Source organism: Lutjanus erythropterus, chromosome 4 (assembly GCF_056507025.1).
Source record: "Lutjanus erythropterus isolate fLutEry1 chromosome 4, fLutEry1.hap2, whole genome shotgun sequence".
In the NCBI taxonomy this organism is placed as follows: Eukaryota; Metazoa; Chordata; class Actinopteri; order Lutjaniformes; family Lutjanidae; genus Lutjanus; species Lutjanus erythropterus.
In genome coordinates, this window is record NC_139320.1 from 5,650,797 (window position 1) to 5,672,614 (window position 21,818).

Genomic DNA, 21,818 nt, shown 5'->3' on the forward strand with positions numbered 1-21,818 from the left:
GAACTTTTTTTTTTAGATGTTGATTCAAAATGCAAAGAATAAAGTTGAAATACCGTTTTGAGAATAAAGTCAAAATGGTATTTCAAATCTCAACATTTCGACTTCTCACAATACAAAAAAAATCTGCTGATTTATTTTTTCTTATGCATGGTATTAGTACTGAACGTTTGACTCAACATTTCAACTTTCTCAATACTTTGACTTTAATCATTTATTCTTTATTTATATTCCATATTTATAAGTTATTTCTTTATTATAGACTTTATTCTTAATTTATTTGACTTTTATTCTTTGAGTTTATTCCCAATATTTATAACTTAATTCTTGATATTTTGACTTTATTCTTAGCTTTATCCTCAATATTTAGACTTAACTCTTGAAATCTCAACTTTATTCTCGATATTTTGACTTAATTCTTGATGGTTCAACTTTATTCTTGATTTCTTTCATCTTAATTCTGGATATTTTGACTTTGCTCTTTATATATCCACTTTATTCTTGTTTTTTTTTTGTCTTATTTTTGATATTTAGACTTTATTCTCAATATTTCCACTTTGTTCACAAAATGCATGAAAAAGAATCTTCCTCTGATCATTATTTTCCTTCATGTCTGGCCCTAATACTCTTCCATAGCTGTTCTTACACATTAATCTACCATAATGTGTCAAAATATTTAGTAGTTGGATAAATCACATGATGATACAGATGTGGGAAGCTTTGATTGGCTCGTATCAACATGGTATTCATTTTGCACTTGAAAAAGAAAAATCAGAAGGATGCTTGTCACGTTTTTTTTCCCTTGTCACTCAGTTTTATAGGAATGTAGCAGACTCGTGGTGACTTGTTGGTTGTGTTGCTCACAGGGGGGAGGGGTTAAGAGGAGTCTGGGGTGACCGTGAGCCTCTCTGCTCACTGTCAGAAGGTGTGTAGTCTCAGATAATAAAAAGAAAAGCAGAACTTGAGATCCTGTGCAGTGGTGGCAGGCTGTTCTGTCACTGCAGCACTCAACAACCGATCAGGCGTCCACTTCAAACCCTGATGGGAGTTAATTGTGAAACTGAATGGTCATATTACTTGACAAGTTACCTTAATAATAAGTTTCATTTTACTAAAATACTACAGCTTTTTATGTTCTGTCAGTATCTGTAGCTAATTTTTTTAACAAAACTTGATGTTTGCAAACTTGTATATATTTGTATGTGGTGCATGTGATGATTCCTTTCCCCCTCTTTTTGGGAGGGGGGCGAGTGTGTGTGTGAGATCACAGTTTGCGTTTTTGAGGGGCGTCGATGATACCATCAGATGCCCCGCCTGTCAGTCAAAGAGCACAAATCTTTATATGTACATAGATGACTTTGATACATTTTATTCATGTCTGCCAAGGGGTTTGATAAGGAAACCTACTTTGGCACAACAGGGGTGTGCCAAAGAAAAAAATATAACTCATGGCAGCTCCGAAACTTTCCAGAAAACTCTTTCTACCAGGACTGTTCGTTGTTGAGGTCAAGACACACATATTTGTTCCGTGGGTCTCATAAAATTTTCTGAAATGAGCGTGACGTCTGTAGATTTCATACTCATTTTCCAAAATTTTGTGATACTTCTGATATGTCACAATCTGCACTGCCCAGCATCCACTCGATCCCTCTGCCTCCCCTCAAGTCGTCTGCTGTGCTCCCAACAGTGTATGTACTGTATGTTTGTATGGGTGTATATATATACATATATGTGTGTGTGTGTGTATATATATATATATACACACACACAGTGCACTTGCCAGGTGTGCATTAAGGCCAGTAGTATACAGTTATTAAAGGAAAAGGAGGTGTCTTCTTCTTGTGAAAGCAGACGTAGGCCTACTCCTCTGTACAGGTGTGAATAAATTCTTTTTCTGTGTACAAATGTGTATAAATGCATTCACAGGCACCCAGCGCTCTCTGGGCCTGTTTCTCTGATGTACTGTTCTTTTTTCCTACACATATCTGGGTTCCAGTTCCCCTCGTCCTCGTCATGAGCACTCTGAACCACACGAAGCCTTTTACTGCACACAGAGTGAAGAGGAAGACGAGTAAAGCTGACGGGGGGGAGAAAAAAAAAACCCACCTGAGTGTTTGCTCTGTACCGTTCTGTCCATGGACTGAAACTGAAGATGGACTGTTTTTAGATAAAGCATGGGTACCAAGTCTGCATTTTACCCCATAGAACCTCTAGAATCTTGAATGTATGTACCCTGTTGTTTTTGCGCCTCTCCAGCTTGATCTGAATGCATTTTGAAGAACCCCCGCCCGTCAGTCACCCCCCCGAAAATGCAACACTTTCCAAGCACCGATTTTTTTCAAAGAGAAATGTTAATGTTATACTTGTGTCTCTCACCAAGGGGTGTCTCTCTTTGTTCTTTATGGAACACAAATACAGTCTTTGTTATTAAAAAGAGAAAAAAATTAAGATGTCTTGCTGTGTTTTCTTTTTTTCTTTTCAAGCTTGATTCTGTATCTAGAGCTGCAACAGTTCAGCAATTATTAAATTAATCACCATTTTTATAATTAATTGGTTTGAGTAATTTTTTAAGAAAAGTCAGAATTCTCAGATTTTATCCTCTTAAATGTGAATATTTAATTTATTTATTTTTTGTTTGTTTGTTTTTCTCCTTTCTGGCAGTAAACTGAATATCTTTGGGTTGTGGACAAAACAAGGCATTTGAGGACATCCTCTGAGAATTTGGGAAACACTGCCCAACATTTTTCAACATTTTCTTACATTTTAACACAGATAACTATTAATTGAGAAAATAACTGACTGAAAATAATCATTAGTCGCAGCCCTATCTGTTTCAATTTTCCAGATGTTGAGATCTTGAATGAAAAGAACTGAACTAAACAGATATATATGACTTACTGTATTCTGAATGTTAATGTTTTCTACATATTTTTTATGCTTCTTTGAACATCTGAAGCCTTAGACATCTACATATACATTAGAAAGTAAAGCTTGACAGACATATAAGGGTTCAAGACAGAAAAAAACAAACAAAACCAACAGAATCTAAATAATTTGAAAATTAACTTTCCAAAAAACTATATAAATGCTCCATAAACAAGGCCCTTGTTTGTTTCTTTAACAATATAAGTTAGTCTCTCCATGACAAAATGGTTAGTTGAAACTAAAGACCACTGACATGAGGAAAAAAATCTAAAGATTGTCTTTCTTTAAAGGTATAATCTGCAACATTACACTGAAGAAAACACATAGACTCATGAATTAATGCCTTTCAGTCATCACTTATGGTCCACCAGAGGTGTGTATTGGTCAAGCTCTTAACGTTAACATATAGCTATACACTGATCTTGGTAGCAGTAGTAATGCTGTTAGTAGAATATAATAAGTAATGTCATAGTTTCCTTCACGTTAAAGTTAGTGCCTGCTAAAAGAAAGGTCTGTGACAGCATGTAGTCATATGCACAATAACTGTACTGTTAATAAATGTAATATTGATACCAAATGTTACCAAAGTTCCACCAAACAATGTTTGAAAAAAAAAAAAAATTTCACTTCAGTGTTTTATTTCTTATGGGCAAATGGAATTTATCAGAACAATTTATCAGTGGTTAATAAATCATCTGCATATCAATTGCATGCTGTTTAAATGTTTATAATGCAGACATGATCAGTTGTGAAAGAAGTGTTCACATCCTTTACTTCAGTAAAAGTACTTATACCACACTATATATAAACAGCATGACTTTTTTAAAGTCCTGCATTCAAAACTGTATTTAAGCACAATATACAGTAGTATGAGCAAAATGCACTTAAAGTATGCAAAGTACTCATTATGCAGTAAAATGGTCAGTTTTTTTTACCATTATTATCTTATGTTTTATATTACTGTTGCATATATGTTGCATTTTACTGCTGTAGATATTTTAGATTGAGTTCATTTTAACTACTCTATGTACTGTCAGCTACTGTTCATCTACAGCAATGCGTCATATTCTATTAGATCATCATATGTTTGTAGCGTGGCTGTCATGTGAGGGTCATGTATCTCTAAAACTTTCATGATGTCAGAAAAACAGGCCTGTTTTCAGCTTTGTGACGATGCAGCTGTTTTTTTTCCTCCATTTATTTCAACAACTTAAAGTAGTTAACAAACTTATATATGGACACTGAGAATGAGTATGAATATGATATTTGACCAGAATAATCACAGGATTGACAGTGTCAGAAATGTTCACTTTCAAGTTGCCCATAAAATAAAAGATATCACTGTCAGTAAATGTTATCCATTATTAGGACAATATATGTATCAGTAATATGTAGCCTGCGGTTACATTGTTGTTGTTATTGTTCTTGAGGGAGGAGCTCCTCTGGTTGTGTTTGTAGTTGATTGGTTATTGCCTTGATTGACACACTTACGCACCAATCGCTGACGCCTGCAGGTTAGCTAACTGCACACGACGTTATAACTTTGTAAGTAACTAGTTAGCTCCTAGCTTTGTGTAGAGTCATTATTAAAACAGGTCGGAGCGAGCGAGTGGCGCGGAAAGGTAAAACTTTGATTTGATATAGCTGCTCCTCGGATGTCGTATGCATATCTCTTAATAGCTTAATGCTATGTTTGTTCGTGTGTGTGCTAAAGCTAGTAATTTAACAACAGTTTGCTATGATATTAGCAACCAAGCTAACCTGGACTTCCAGAATGGATCTGTTCATCCAAAGTGAATGGCGTTGACTTAACTGTACTGTGACTCTGCTAGTAGTAGAAACGCTGTTTGTCGATTATAACGAGTAATGTCGTTTCTTTCATGTTACAGTTAGTGTTTGCTAAGTAGAGGTCTTCGACAGCATATAGTCATACGCATCATAACTTTGCCATCACTAACGCTATAGTTAGAATAATATTTAAATCAAACGTTACCAAAGTTCAACCAACAAAAACATCTTCATGTCAGTGTTGTATTTCATATGGGTAAAGGAAATTTATATGAATAATATGTATTAATTTGTCATTCACATATCATTCGTATGCTGTAACTGTTCATAACACAGACATGTCAGTCGTAGCAGTAACTCAGTTGTGCAAGAAGTATTCAGATCCTTCTGTAAAAGTACTAATACCACAGTATGTTCATACTGCACGACAAGCTGAGGTTCTGCATGTAAAACCATATTTAAGTTAAACTATGTAAGTACTATGAGCAAAATGTATTGTAAGCATACAAAGTAAAAGTACTCATTGTGCAATAAAATGTTCCCTGTATGTTTTATAATATCTGATGTTTTTTGGGTTAATATCACTGCTGCATTAATGTGTATGTTGTATTTTAGTGCTGTAGATATTAAAATTTAATCCCATTTGAACTATGTCATATAATATTGGCTAGTTTCATCTATAGCAATGCATCATATTCTATAAGATCATCGTATGTTTCTAGTAGGGCTTTCTGATATGATAAAATACATAAATATTACATATTGCAATTTTTCTTTAAGATATTGCAATCAGAGCTGCAACAATTAGTTTAATAATCAGTTAGTTTTGAACTATCACATTAATCTCCCAACTTTTTTGATAATCAGTTAATTGGTAATATTATTTTTGATAATCAGTTTTGGTTATCTCTTGATGACAGTATCCTGAATATCTTTGGGTTGTGGACAAGCAGCTTTGGCTCTGAAAAACAGAGTTTGTTTTTTATTTATTAGTTTGATCAGTGGGAGTGATAATTTTTGCATCATTTGATGTGACATTTGTTGGGGTTAGTGCCATACAAACATGTTTTCTTACATCTGGACAACAGATTTGTAGGCGAGGGGATCTCTGTAGCACTACAGTACTTCATTATAATGCTGTTTGTTACACATTTTACCTTTATTTTGGTTGATCGTGTAGCCCTGGTTTATAGCATGGTTGTCCTGTGAGAACCACTGATCCATAAAAAACTGACTTTTCATGGTGTCAGAACAGGCCTTTTTGAGCTGATCCAAAAGGGTTTTTAGAGTTTCTTTAGCTTTAGAAGTAGGAGATTTTTTTGATCCCATAAAGAAACACTTCCACCTTCAGTTTATTACAAAGACTCAAAATCACCACATATGGAATTACATGATTTTCAGTGGAAGGCTATGAAAAATGTAATCTGAAAAGTAACTAGTGAAGCAAGTGGAGTAAAAAGTACAATATGTTTCTCTGAGATGTAGTGAAGTGAACATGTAATATGGTAGAAAATGTAAATATTCAAGTAAAGTATAAGAACAGCACCTCAAATTTACACTTAAGTAAGGTACTTGAATAAATGTACTTATTTACATCCCTCCTCTAGCAGCTATAGCACTCAGTAATTTGTTTGAATAGAATAGTAGTCAGCCTAACTATATTTGACTTAAGAATTTAATTTAACCAACCATAAATTTACAGTTGGCCCTTACTGTATGCTGTATGATTATTTTCTTATATCTCAGATGTCTCGAGAGCAGCTGGCTGTACAGCGGGCCAGGAAGTCCTTCCAGACAGGAAAAACCAAACCTCTGGAGTTCAGGATCCACCAGCTGAAGAGCCTGTTCCGCTTCATCTCAGACAGACGGCGGGACATCGCAGAAGCTGTGAAAAAGGACCTGGGCAAGGTTGGTCAGAACTTCACAGGCTTCTAAAGGAACTAAAGATCCAGGAGCATGTTTAAATTTTGTGAGGCCCAGGAAACTTTGGTCTGGGGACTGTACTGGTCACTTGACAGGCATTTATAGCAGGATTAATAGACCATTTTCACAGCAGCCTTTTGACATGAAATAGTAAACACAGGTGTTACTAAAGATACTAATTTAGGTTCAGTTTCATTCAGGTCAAACAGAGTCAGGGGGCTGCTGTTGTGCAGGTTGGCTCACCGGAAAGGCTCTGCTACACAGGGTGCCTGCAGGGTCTTAAAAGTATTCAAATAGTATTATTAAAAGAAAATCTAATATTAAGGCCTTGATAGTATTGAATTTCATCAACAAAGTTCTTAACTTTTCTTTGTAGTATTGTAGGATTATATAGAAGTATTCATTATTTTGATGTCAGAAATATGAATTACATTATGTACTATGAAGCGAGATAATGTGTTAGCGAGCTATGTTGAGTCTAAATCCAGGATTTTCAGTGTCACAAAGGTGACTCTCTTTGAACCTGGCTAGATCACCATGGTAACTGATGCTAAACTCATGACCTGGTCGGCAGCAGGTTATGTTCAGAGTTTCAGATTAAATCGTCTGTAAAAAGTGCCGTTCTTTAACTAATTATTGTCCTAACAAGGTTGTTTATGAGCGATATAGCTTTTAAACTGAGGAAAGACATTAAAAATGAAAAGTTGCTGAGCTGTATGTTCGTAATATCACCAAACGAATCCATATAATGTCAAAATGTAACGTAATGTAACAGCAGCACAAACTGTATACATCGCGCTGTCATGGTAACCTCCGTTTGGTGATGCAGAGACATTTTTCCCGTTTGCTCCAGATCATATTAACACTTTAAATTGACATGGTATATAATCCACACACTAAAATAATGATGAAGCAACTACAGACACTTTGAATACTTTTTACTGTTATCTGTTTTGTCTTGGTGATATTGCAGCTCAGATCACTGATTAGAAAATTTGATTAGTCGATCAGTCATTTTCTAACAGCATTCTTCTTCTCCTGCTTTATTTGCAGCAACAATGTTGTTTTTTTCCGTAATGTATTTAGTATACTTTCCACAGCTCATAATTATAACAACTTGATGATTTTGACTTAAGTAAGTGGCTCGCGATCGCTTCATTTCATGCGGAAGAAGAGTCAAATGATGCAACAAACGCCCAATTTATATGAACGCTCACAAAGCCTTAAAATGAGAGCCTGGATTAACAAAGCAAGTTCATAACCACCGTCGTGATACCAATTATGTCTGATGGTGCTTTTAGACTTTGTCAATCCAGATCATGCTAAGAAAGCCTGGCTGTGTTGCGCTTGCTTCGTAGTACAGCCCTCAAGTCAGAGCTAAGTTAACAACTGGATTAGAAAAACAAGTGAAAGTTTGTAGATAAGGAAACATTCTCTGGTGCTGCATTGCAGTTTTGTTTCTGGAGCAGCTCATCTAGTTTGCTTCTATTATTTGAGCAACACTTATGTCAGTAAACACTGCTATGTTGCTCTGGGCCTTTTACAGAGTAATACAAACGTGTAAACAAGAACAACTCCTACAGGCAAGTGTATCAAGGCCAATTTCCAGCTCAGTACAGTAAAATGGTAGAGCTGGGCAATATTGGTTGATGAATACCGTCTATCTTTTTCATCTTGAAGGAAACTGCTTAAAAAATATTTTTCAAATGAGCACAGTCATGTACCTAAACATACTCGATTTGACCTAACACCTCACAAGGAACTGAAATACAATGCTAATTACTTGGGGTGTAAATCACAAGTTTTGATAGAATATTATATCATTTGCCAATATCACAAAGTCTGCCACAATCTGCGGGATCTGCGATTACTATCAGAAAGTCAGTATCAACTCACAAAAAGCATCTAAATTATGATTTAACAATTTTATTACTGAACTCTTCCAGACATTTATGACACAGACTTGCTATGTGATTTTCAAAATAAAGATGTATCATAAAGATGATATTATAGATCAGTATTTTCACTTTGCATTGATAATATTGGATCATTGAACACTGAATAGATTTAGCGATCCAGGTCGATGTATCATTACACCCCTACTAATTACTATTATGATCATGACTGAACTCACCAAAATAACATATTCTTTTATCAGTCCCACAACACAGATGTTTGCAATAATTAACTTTAGTCAGATGGTAACAAGAGAGAACTCTGGTTCCACTGGGGATTGAACCCAGGACCTTCTGCGTGTAAAGCAGACGTGATGACCACTACACTATGGAACCTTATGCTGCTGTTGCTATGGCTACGTTCACTGTCCATGAAGCAGCTGCTGCAACACTACGCTTCCATTATAATCAATGAAATTAGGTACACCTGGCAAGAGAGCAAATCAGAGGTTTCAAAGGACAGCTCCCTGTCCCTACAACCTGTGACTTTATGTCCATGATATAATATAATCCAGCCCGCAAAATTATTTAGTTTAGTCTGATTAGTTTTTTTCTACATGTTTCATACAAACACAAACTACAACTTCATATACAGCTGAAATAAAAACAGCAATGCACAGCTCGCCATTTTCATCAGGGAGATTCAAGATCAATTCAAAGTGACAGAAGATTTTCTGAGTTTGTGTCCAATGCATAGCCAGCTAAAACATCTGTATAAACTGCTGTTTGCATTTTTTTGCAGTGTGTTAAAAATAAGTTAGCAATGAAAATGAAAAAGTAAATTTTCAAACAAAGTGATGTATATTTATTATATATATACTGTATAGTACATTTTCCACAGCCTTAGATGGTATCATGTGAATAATTATACTGAAAATGCTGAAGAATATTCTAGAGATTAAGGCTGTAACTAACAATTATTGTTACCATAAGTTCATCAGTTGATTATTTTCTTCATAAATGGATTAGTTGTTTGGTCCATAAAATGTCAGAAAATGATGAAACATGTTGATCAGTGTTTCCAAAATTCCAATACGACGTCCTCAAATATCTTCTTTTCTCACAGCCCAAAATATTCAGTTTAATGTCATAAAAGAGTAAAGAAACAAGAAAATATTCACAGTGAAGAAGCTGGAATCAGAATTTTCACTTTTTTTCTTAAGGAATTGCTCAAACTGCTTAATCAATTATCTAAATAATTGGTGATTAATTTGATAATTGATTAAACATTGCAGCTCTACTAGAGATCATCTAACTACTGGCCAGACTGCAGATAGTAATTAGACTTTGATGCTAAAGCAAACAGACTGGAGATGAGAACTGGATTTTGTCCCTCCCTCTGCTTTCAGAGTGAAAATGGGACTGAGCTGTTTGAGACGCTGGGACTGGAGGGAGAGATCAACCTGGCTGTGGAGAAGCTGGCGGAGTGGGCGGCTCCTCGGCCCGTGGAGAAGAACCTCCTCACCATATCAGATGAGGTGTTTGTGCAGCCGGAGCCCCTGGGAGTGGTGCTCATCATCGGGGCCTGGAACTACCCCTGGGCCGTCACCCTCCAGCCGCTGGTTGGAGCCATCGCTGCTGGTACAAATAAACCCAAATAAACCTGATATGCATGTGTATCAGTAGATAGGTGGACTGGTGTTATTAACAGAGAATATCCTGTGGTGTTGCTGAAGAGGCTACACATGTTTGGCTTCCACATTTTACACCAAAGAATACATACGTACTGCATACAATACACATACTGCACATAATCATTCATTTAAAGGGATAGTAAGACAGATAACAGTAAGGCCTTGTAATACTGAATAATGCAATCTTACTCCAAAGCAAATCTCAAGCTCAGGAATCATTATATGATATTTTTATTAAATTATAATAACTGTAATCCCCTTTCAGACATGTTCTTGTTGTCACGTGTATGTATAAATCATGATGTCTGTCTTACTAAATCTGATCTGAAACATTTCTCTAACACTTCAACACAGCATGAGCCGGAATTGAATACTGAAATTGACATAAAGGCTGCAGCAGCACAAGGTTAAATGCAGAAAGATTAAATGCACATCTAGTTGGGCCTTATTAAAATCACTTCAATCTATTTATCAAATATTTATTATATCCTAAAGAAAATAAATGATTTTAATAAAATATGAAACAGTGAATGAGCTGATTTTATGCTGTTAAGGAGTTTTTTTCTCATATCAGTTCAGTCTGTGAGTGATGCGGTGTAAAGAAAAAGAGGTCAAAGAAATAAAAATTTGGACAATCACAATGATTATTTGACCAGCATCTCTTTTTTCAAATTTCATTTATGCTAGCTGACATACAAAATGATTGTATGTAACACTTTACATATAATAAACAAATAGGAATTAAATGAGAGTCTCAGTGGGGGATAAGCGACCTCACTGTCTCCACAGTCATTAGTTAAAGCTTCAACAACAAAATAAGATTTAAATTTCATCCCTGCTGTAAGAACTGAGAACACTCTTATTCCTTGGCATCATTTAGCCTGTTTTCACTTACTCTAATTGTGTCTGGGGTGCCCACTTGTGATCAGATCTCATTTCCCTGCAAGTAAGCACTCGGGCTGGAAAGCAGAATGACTGCAAATGCAAAATAAAACCCAATCCCATAGAATGGCAAATAAACATTGTTGAGCTACAGCAAAAAATCTGAATATAACAAAAAGAAAAACTATATGGGAAAGTCATGAGAAAGTCAAGAACAGATGAAATTAAGAGAAGATGGCAAGATATATAGGTATAAGGCATAGTACAAAAGAAAAACTGGCTTCTAATAAAACTTATCCAACTATCTTCAATAAATAGATAAAAAATAATAATAGATAATAGATTCACTGCACAGGAGGTGCAAGCTCTAGAAGCAATCAGCACCCCTTTGACACTGTCTCGCTGTCTTGTTGACTTCATGTGTCCTTAGCTAAGTCAGATTCAGGTGGAAAACATCAAAAACAATTTTGTAACATTGTTTTTTCACTTTAAGATTATAAAGTAATGGCTGAACACCACAGATTGATTTATAACAGCTTCAGAGTATTTGCATTTTTATTCTTCTTTCATTGACATAAATTGTTAATATGGATTGTTTTATGTGTCTCATTCAATTTTTAGGTAATGCGGCAGTGATAAAGCCGTCTGAGGTCAGCTCTCACTCTGCCAAGATCATGGAGGAGCTCCTCCCTCAGTATCTAGACAAAGTGAGCCTCGTGCTGTCTTCCATATGAAACACTTTTCACTTTTATCTACATTTATTGTGAGTGTAAAGGGAGTTCTAATGACTGCTTATACTCTGTAGGATCTGTATCCAGTGGTGACGGGCGGCGTGCCAGAGACCCAGGAGCTGCTGAGGCAGAGATTTGACCACATTTTCTACACAGGAAACTGCACAGTGGGCAAACTGGTGATGGAGGCTGCAGCTCGTCACCTCACCCCGGTGACCCTGGAGCTGGGCGGGAAGAGCCCTTGCTTCATCGACAAGAACTGTGACATCACTGTTGCATGTCGGTCAGTCTGAACTTTATAATGTCGCACAAAAACACACCAAACACACAGCGGTTATTGTCAAACCTAACACAATTCCTGGTTGAGTTTGAAAACATCAGCAGTGTGCTGGGAAAAAGGGGCATTTGGGGCGTTAATACAACATAGTGTTGAGACTTTTGGATTATTGTCTTTTCTCACTGCAGTCGCATCACATGGGGAAAGTTTGTCAACTGTGGACAGACATGCATCGCTCCAGACTACGTCCTCTGTGAACCCTCCATCCAGAGCCGAGTGGTAGAAGAGATCAACAAGTGCATCAAGGTTGGTCTAAAATGAACATTTTAATATGTCATTTGTTTTTAGGATGGGAGTCTGAAAGATCGTGGTTTACCTGACGTTGGGTATCTGGATCAACTTTGTTGTACACCCATGTGCTGTAAAACTTAGACAGTTACACAAGACAGTTCCTAACTACTGTATGAATATCCCTCTGACATGGGGCTTCCCAGGACAAAAGTGTCTCATCGGAGTTTCATGACAGAACCATGTTTGACTACAGTAGCCGTATGCAACTGTGTTTTTTTTTTAAAATTATTTTATGACTTTATTTAACCAGGTTTGCCTCATTGAGATCAAGGATCTCTTTTACAAGGGTGACCTGGCCAACATAGCATCAACACAGTTACAGTAAAAGTAATTAACAAAAACATTGATTAATTACATTAAAACTTGCACTCCACAGTTTTCATCAGAGTTTTAAACTTGTTAAAGGTTACTAGGTTTTGAAGTGGAAGAGCAGTCTCTAAATTGCTCCATGCATTAGCTAACATAAACCTACCAACTTTTCCAATTCACATATAATGTCTGTATAGTTGTCCCTTCCCTATCTGTGGTAGTATCAAGAACAGAATATTACTGCTCGGGGTGGAGGAAAAAATCAGTACAGCATGGTATGGCAGTATTTTGTGTGGCAGAATTATATTGATACATGGACACCAAGTTTCAATCTTGCAAATTCAAATTCAACTTTTTGATACCAGAGTAATGAAGTCAGTTGCTTTTAACATCCACTAGATGGTGCAGAAGTTACAGCCAGCTGGATTGTTTTTATGCAGTGTTGGTCAGCCTGTCTGCTAGTTGCATTTAACTGCAATAAAAATGATTGAAGTGAGATGAACAGACTGAAACAAAAAAAATAAATTAAAACAGAAGTTGGCTAAGTTTTCCTTTGGGGATGAACAGTAATTTGCATATGAAATAAGGTAATAAATTGCAGTATATTGTCGAGCTGAATCTGAGGACATGTGGCCAAAAAACTACACTTCCCAGAGTGCACCAGGAGCAGCAAAGAGGTGCCTGACTGATAATCGCTGATTTAGAGCACCTGGTAAGGACTGGGGGAAGGTCGGTCAATTACAAACAACCTGCAGAGAAGGAAGAAGCAAGAAAGAACAAAGGGAGACCCAAGTCCACTCACAGATTCAGCCAAAAGACGCCAATGGTTGGTGAATGTTTGTTTGCTTTGTTAGTGTCTTCTCACAATACTCAGTATAATAATAATATATTTATTTGTATAGCACCTTTAAAATTGTTTACAAAGAGCAGGATACCCCAGAGGCAAAATAACAACAGAAGGCCAACACAATAGGCCTTAGAAGTAAAACTAAGACACAAGAAAAAGACACTAAAACAAAGTAAAAATAAGACAACACAGTAAAAGAGATCAGGAAAAGAAAAAAATATGATAGTAAGACTATAGAGGGAGGAGAATGCAGAGATGTTACATGATATTGTCTAGTCAATAAAAACAAATAAAAGGAATGAAACAAGACAACATCACATAAGAATTAAGATAAATTAAAAAGAGACAACATCACATAAAAGCTAGTCTACAAAATGTGTTTTAAGAAGAGATTTAAAAGATGTTACTGATTCTGCAAGTCTTATCTCCTCGGGCAGGTCGTTTCAAAGTCGAGGGGCCCTGATGGAGAAACCAGAGTCACCTTTAGATTTAAGCCTCGACTTTGGAACAGCCAGGAGGGCCCCGCCTGAGGATCTAAGTCTGCGTACTGTTTTATAAGGGGTCAACATTTCAACGGTATAACATGGGGCCAGACCCAGACGAGTTTTAAAAGTGACCAGTAAAATCTGCAAATCAATTCTAAAACATAACACAAAATCACAGTAATATCGTATCATGACTGAGGTATCATGATAATACTGTATCGTAGGGGCTCTGGTGATTCACATTCCTATAATATCCTATAATAAAACAATAATGTTTGTTTTATTAGTGTATTTACCATATTTGAACAAAAGAAACAATGGCTTGATACTACAGTTACATCTGATAGCAAGTTAACAATTGATGATCAGTTTATCATCAATAATAAGATCAAATGGCTGTCAGTTAAAATCTTCATGCAGACTAATCAAGCAAAGAATAATCATTAACATCCTTACTTAATACATACAAACAATAAACCTTTTTCTTGGCAGCCACATTGATATGAAATCGTAGGTTAAACACGTTACCAATAATATCAATCAAGGTTTTGTTCCATGAAGAGCAGCAGAGCCTTTCCAGTGAGCCAACATGCACACATGTTCACCACAACATAAAGGAAAAATGGTTTTAGGAGAGAAAAATGTCTGCGTTTTCACTTTAATAATCCATAAATTGTCTTTAATTTTGAGATTACAGACAACCTGAACGTGATCTATTTTTGGTTGCAGGAGTTTTACACTGACGATCCAAAAACCTTTGAGGACTACGGACGCATTATTAACCAGCGGCACTTTAAGAGGGTCATGGCTCTCATGGAGGGGAGCACGGTTGCTGTTGGTGGAGACAATGATGAAACCCAGTGCTATATAGGTATGTGGTGTGTTTAAAAAGCATTTGTACTACTTGTTAGGCAGACCCCCTCTCATCTATAATTAGAGCTAGAAGTGCACTCAGAGAGTACAGACCTCCGCAAAGGACAAGTCCTGTATCTTACAGTGTTAACAAAAGTGCAAAATAATTTGTGTTTCCGCCCTGTGGTTCAGATCCACTCCAGAATTTAATGAGTTCATCCTTGGGCTACAATCTTTCACCAAGTGTCATGAAATTTTTCAGTAATCCTGCTAATAAAAAACAAATGGCACCAAAAACATAACTGCTGTGTTGGAGGTAATAAGTTGCTGTTACATTATAGTTGCACACAAATATTTTATCTCTTGCCAGAACCAGAAACTATGTAACACAACACTGCCAGTATCATGTTTTTCCACTGCATATAAATCAGTATTAATAATAATCAAGCCTCTTCTTTTTGTCTCCATGCAGGCCCCACTGTGCTGAAAGATGTGACGGGTGAATCCAAAGTGATGAAGGAGGAGATATTTGGGCCTTTGCTGCCCATCATCACAGTGAGTGGTATAGAAGAGGCCATCCAGTTTATCAATGAGAGAGAAAAACCTCTGGTCATCTACATCTTCTCCCATGACAACAAGGTAAACACATCAACATTAAACTTTGGGGTGGCAACAATGTTGGCCTCTGTAATGTTAGATGGTGTGATGTGGTGAGGAGTAGGGATTATATCCTGAGAATAGAAGCTCATTATGAAGGGAAATGCACTTATTTTTAAGGTATAATTTCGGCTGCACCATCAAAACACATTGGCCATGGTCACAAGGAGAACTGTGGGTTCATAACCTGACCATTTTAGTCTGTCATCTGGTGGTATTAATAATTATTGAGACAGAGGAATGCCATTTCAACATTAATCAACTTTATAATGAACATAATATAAACTGTGCCTGTTGAAACAAAAAATTTAACGATAACTCAAAATTAAAAAGCAAAAGTCTAAAAAAAACTCTAACTTGGTGTGAGATTTTGGATGTATTCTTCAGGAAGTGTTGGCTGTCTTTCTGAGACTCTTTTTGCCTCAGCCAACTGGTAAATCCGTCATATGCTGCCGTCTCTGCCAGTATTTCAATCAGATTTTTTCTGGATAAAGCATGAAGCTTTGGGCTTTCACTTGGAATGATTTTCTGAGATTCCAAATGTTGCAGCAAAACTCAGTCCAGCATGTTTCATCTTTCATTAGAGCTGGTGACAGACTTCATGTTGAGTCTAATTCGGATACTACAGCCGCATTAACCGCATTAACATTTGCAGGTGTTTGAATTCATGGCGCTTTTGTGGGTGTACTCTGTGTGCTTGGCCAGTATCACACAAGATGCACACTGCACCTCATCGTGTAAATTAAATAAAACATGCTATGGTTTTCTTAGTGGTCCTTTCAAACACCAGTGAAATTTCTAATTCTATGGTAACTGCTTTTTCCTGCTTTGCCTTAGGATTGGGGGGGTCATTGCAACTCCATCTTGAACTTTTGGGGGGGGTGTAAAACCCAATGCCCCCTCTGTAGATGGTGCATTTTCCAGTGGACATGTTGGCATCCTGTTATTGCAGTTAACACTGAGATATTTTTGCAGCTGTGATTTTAAAACGCTCTGAAGTTGATTTTGAGCATAATCTTCTGTTTGACTGTCTGACTCTTCCTGTCTGATGACAGCTGATCAAAAGGGTGATCGCTGAGACGTCCAGCGGAGCTCTGCTAGCCAATGACTGTCTGGTTCACTTTACTGTCAGCGCTCTGCCCTTTGGAGGAGTGGGTGAGTGTGTAACATTTCAACCAAACTGCAGTCATTTAGCCTCCTTTTTCTTTGAACGGATAAAGCTGACACACATTTATCACTGACTCCTCTCCCTCTCCACCTGCTGCTCAGGTAACAGTGGTATGGGATGTTATCACGGCCGGCACAGCTTTGACCAGCTCAGCCACCTGCGCAGCTGTCTGATCAAGCAGCTGAAGATGGAGGGAGTCAACAGCATGCGTTACCCCCCTCACACCGCCAAGAAGCTGGGCTGGGCTCGATTCTTCCTGCTCAAGCAGGTGGATGTGTCCAGGCTGCGGCGCATGGCGATGCTCACCATGTTGGTTGGCTTGGCAGCTTTTGTGGTGCAGGTAAAGGAAATGAAATATCCAAATAGGAATAAAGGGTTTGTTTTGGTATCAGTTCTGCTTTATGTTACAGTTCTGTAGTTTATAAGTCCGCACACTGTTAAGCTCTTGATGGACATCTTTTATTCTCTGTTAACAAGGCAACGTTTCAATCTACAAGGTCTTTATCTGGTAAATGTAGAAAGAGACAAACTGTCTTTTCTAACAGAGGTGGCAATCAGCCAAAATCATTATCACCTGTTGAACAATAAACAGAAACAATAAACCACAAGAGGGCGACCGAATGTACATAATAGAAACATCACAGGAAGGAGAAATATAGGAAGGTCAGTAGGAACAGGAAATGTTAATTAATCCACATACATTTTTCAGTGACCTTATTAAAACTTTTATGCTCACGAAAACAGTGTGGACTCATGAAAAACTATCTTCATTCAGGTCAGAATGGCAGTGGTTTGGCTGAGAGAGGAAAAAAAGAGCCTTTTTCATTAGGTGAGGGAGAAAGAACAATCTAATAAAAGAAATCGAGAAATGTCAAGCCAATTTCTTTCTGTCTTCCTGCAGTGAGTATTTTTTTTGTCCTGCACCTGTATATATTCTTACCCAGATGTGTGCACACTTATTCCTCTTCTACAGGTCTGTAGTTTCCCTGGAAAGTTTCCTGGAAAGAACAAAGTTCTTCAACATTTATGGGAGTTTAGTTAGTTGTCTTCAGCTTATGAGTAGTTCTGCATAGAGCAAAACCAAGTGGGCAAGTGGTAAAAAAGAAGTGATAAAACACATTTTTCTCAGTTTTTTTTTTCCAGAACTGATGATGGAATTAGCTGAAGAGTGAGCGATCTCGCTTCCTTCTCATCTCTGTTAAGTGTTGCACCTGCACAGTACCGTTTGGGCTCCTCCCACTCTTGTGAAGGTGGTATCTCAAGAACACCTGGAGGGAATTTCTTCAAATTTGGCACAAACATTCACTTGGACTGAATAAAGGATGAACTGGTTAGATTTTGGTGATCAAAGGTCACCGTGACCTCATAGAACAGGGGTTTGGCGGTAACTCAAGAATTCGTAGGCTACGTATGACAAAATTTCACACAAATATCTAATATGATAAAACTTTGTGGAACCACTGATCAACATTTTTCACCATTTTCTGACATTTTATGGACCAAACAATTGAAACCACTGTTTTGGTTCATTTGTACAGTTTATCAATTGTTCTGCACTGAATATAGTATGAAATGTCCATAAATATCCAGTTAGTTGTCAGTGGGGTGTTTGTGTGCTGGCTGTTTACAGATTTTTAAATAATGACAAATAAAGCTTCCCAAGATAAGCAGATATGAGTATGCTCCACCCCCCACATACCCACAGTCCTACAGGCCTGTGCCCTCACACAACAATGGCTTTGTCTCCAGCAGACAATGTGTGGTGTTGTCCAGGAAATCTAACCACACAGTGCCCCCTCATCTAGCCTCCCTTTAATTACCCGTCATGCTTCGCTCTCTTCTGCTAAATGGTGCCTTTTGTTTTGGTCCACCCCACCACCTTTGTTGACATCCACACTTGTTGTGCTCCTGTGAAGCTGTAATCTGTCATCTCTGAGCAGATCTCTATTTGGATCTGAGTCTTTACTCTGAATTTGTGTGTCATGTTTCTTGCAGAGATTCCTGCGATGAGGCTGAGGAAAACCAACTTTTTACTGGAGTTGATCCCCGTCCTCGACTCCTGACCTGTAGTGGAACACAACACTCCTGTCATTTCCTGGTCCATATCATTTCATCTTCATGTAGAAGTATAGAACTAATTGATGTCCTTTAAAGATTTGGTTTCTGTATTTCCTATCTGTTACACCTGGTTCAGATTATTTTTAGTGGGATTAGATGAAATGTTTATCCATAGTCAGTGAATGAGCTACAGTAGATGGATGTCGACACACCCCCAGTTTGGAGAAACAGCAGGAGCACTGGTGTGGGATGCTGTTAAAAAAGTTGAATGTTGCTCTCTGCCAACCAACCAAACTCCATGGAGGAAAGCAGTCATTTTTCCTGGCAGAACACAGGGGCTGCACGTCTACTGTTGCCTAAATCTGTTAGTTTGATTTTTGTTATTGTGTAACCTCTATCAAGCCAAGCTAAACTTTCAAAACACAGAAGACACACAATAACACAAACAAGCTAACTGATTGAGACAGTGGTAGATCAGCAACTCCTGTGTTCTGTGAGGTAAAATTACTGATTTCACCAATGGAGTTTGGTTGGTTTGGAGAGAGTGATATTTAGCTTACATAATGTTGCTTTCCCTTCGGAAAAAACAAAGTAAAACATAAAGTACTGATTTTTTTAGGTGGATGAAATACATTTTGCTGCTGACCCAGCAGTACATTGCTCAGCTTCGTACACTGGTACTCCTGCTGCTTCTCCATCTACTGCAGGTAAAAACTGACTGTGGATAAGCACCTCATACAAGCCCACTTCAGATAATCTAAACTACCCCTTAAAGCTGCTAGTGTAGTTTGTAGTTTTTTTTTATTGTTTTCATCAATTTTATAGCAATATAATTGTAATAATTTATCTCATTATTTTATTGAACCTGATAAGTGATTTTATTCAAAGATTTTGAAATGATGAAACATTGCATCACTGCTGATGAGTCTGTTTAGCAGGGATGCTGGGATTCGTCTCACTTCACAATGAAAATCATTGCACATAAATTACTTTGAACATGGTCCACAATTTCTGCAATTAAACATCAACAACAGAAAGTTTTGCTACTGACTTTTTGTTTTACACTCACAAATCTGATTCATGAGTCTGATAAAGATGAATATATATGTAATGCTGGCATATTATTAACAAGATCCCAAGGTTATTATTGTAATTTATGACACATCTGCTATGACTGATCTCTTGTTATTAAGATACATTGACCTCCATGATGACTGTGAGTAAAAAATTAGCTCAACTAAAGGTTGTAAAAGAAGAAACGAGCAGGTGAGCTACAGGCTGAGCTCTCATTGTGTCATTGAAATACTTTGAATGAATTCTGTGTGTGTGTGTGTGTGTGTGATGCTATCAGAGGTCTCTCAGACTGAACAGTGAGCGGCGGTAAACTGATCGTGGAGCAGTGTGACTGTTCAACAGTGTACAATGCGTCTCGGTGTGTGTGGCCGCAGCGAGTCGGACATCTGAACCGCTTTCAGATCAGATCACCGACGGATTATTGAAGTGATATATTTCTCACAGAATCCACTGGATGAGTGTTTGACCTGAAACCAGGTACGTCTACATTTTCTCTTCTTATACTGTAGATCTAAATTAAACGATTCAAGTGTCCTGATGCGATCAGTTGACGATCGGTGCGTGATGTGCGGTGAAAACAAAACGTCACAGCAGCTGTCAAGTTATTTATTGATGCACGAATTTCAGTGTGTCCTGCCTGCTCAGACATTTATGTGAACTAAGAGTAACTTCGAACTGTCAAACTTTGTTTGTTGCAGTACCCGGTGGTGTACTGAAGATCTATACTCAAGTACAAATACTGTTACATTACTAAAAGATTGCTCACTCACAAGTAAAAGTACTCGTGCATTTTCCTCAACTGATAATTGAGGCTTACAACTGATTAATTGATTAATTGTTAATAAATTCTTTATAGATTCAAAAAACTTGATTTTATTTATTTATTTATTTTTTTCAATTTGATTCTGTTTGATTATTTTCTCTTTTTTTGTTATTTTAAGTTTAAGTTAACTTAAACTTAAATAAGGTGTAATTACTGCCATTTTTTAGACTGATTAAATATCAAATTCTTAACAGAGATTAATTAAATCTAATGAAATTAAATATAAATAATTTAATTGTCTTTCCAAGGGTACATTATCTAAAAGCCAGTGTTTCAGTGATCTTAAATGTGATTGGGTTTGAAGTTTGTTTGATGTTATTAGAAACATTATTCCAATCCTGGGCACTTGAGTGTGTACGACCCGGAATTCAAAAAAGTTTAGACGTTGTGTGAAACGTTAAAAAAAAAAAAGAAAGAAAAAACTGCACTGATTTGCAAACCCTTTTCTGACCTATATTTGATTAAGAACAGTACAGAGACAAGATATTTAATTTTCAAACTGATAAACTTTTTTTTTTTTTTTTTGTAAATATACTGAATTTTCCTTTAACAACACTGAGTCAGTGTTTGAGAACTGAGGACACTAATTGTTGAAGTTCTGAAAGTGAAATTCTTTCTCATTCTTGCTTGATATACAACTTCAGCTGCTCAACAGTCCAGAGTCTCTGTTGTTGTATTTTGTGCTTCATGATGCACCACACATTTTCAATTTGAGACAGATCTGGACTGCAGGCAGGTCAGTCTAGGACATGAACTCTTTTACTATGAAGACACACGTGGACAATGTGTCTTCATTGCTTTAAAACCTGTATGTACTTTTCAGTATGAATGGGGTCTTCACAGATGTCACAGTTACCCATGAAGCCATGGGCACTAACCCCCCCCCCCCCCCCGTATTACCACAGATGTTGGCTTTTGAAGTTAGCTCTGGTAACAATTTGGTTGGTCTTTTTCCTCCGCAACGTCAGAAACAGTTTGAAATGTGGACTGGTCAGACCACAGCTCTCTTTTCCTCTTTGCGTCAGTCCATCTCAGATGAGCTCAGGTCCAGAGAAGTCTGCAGTGTTTCTGGATGTTGTTGA

The 21,818-nt window shown here is 37.2% G+C and overlaps 1 protein-coding gene and 1 non-coding gene across 2 annotated transcripts; one reads left to right on the forward strand and one right to left on the reverse strand.

Annotated features, from left to right (window-relative positions):
- The first annotated feature begins 4,428 nt into the window (after nt 1–4,428).
- Nucleotides 4,429–17,398, forward strand: LOC146327392 (aldehyde dehydrogenase family 3 member A2-like). The gene is made up of 10 exons (XM_084716816.1): nt 4,429–4,544; nt 6,457–6,618; nt 9,938–10,169; nt 11,726–11,811; nt 11,910–12,118; nt 12,301–12,418; nt 14,834–14,975; nt 15,429–15,595; nt 16,669–16,768; nt 16,883–17,398. Exons 2-10 carry the CDS (start codon nt 6,457–6,459, stop codon nt 17,197–17,199), a joined length of 1,533 nt encoding a protein of 510 aa, XP_084572942.1. The 5' UTR covers nt 4,429–4,544; the 3' UTR covers nt 17,200–17,398.
- On the reverse strand, nt 8,852–8,924 carry trnav-uac (transfer RNA valine (anticodon UAC)). The gene has a single exon. It is a non-coding gene; the product is annotated as a tRNA-Val (tRNA).
- Nucleotides 17,399–21,818: the final 4,420 nt, after the last annotated feature.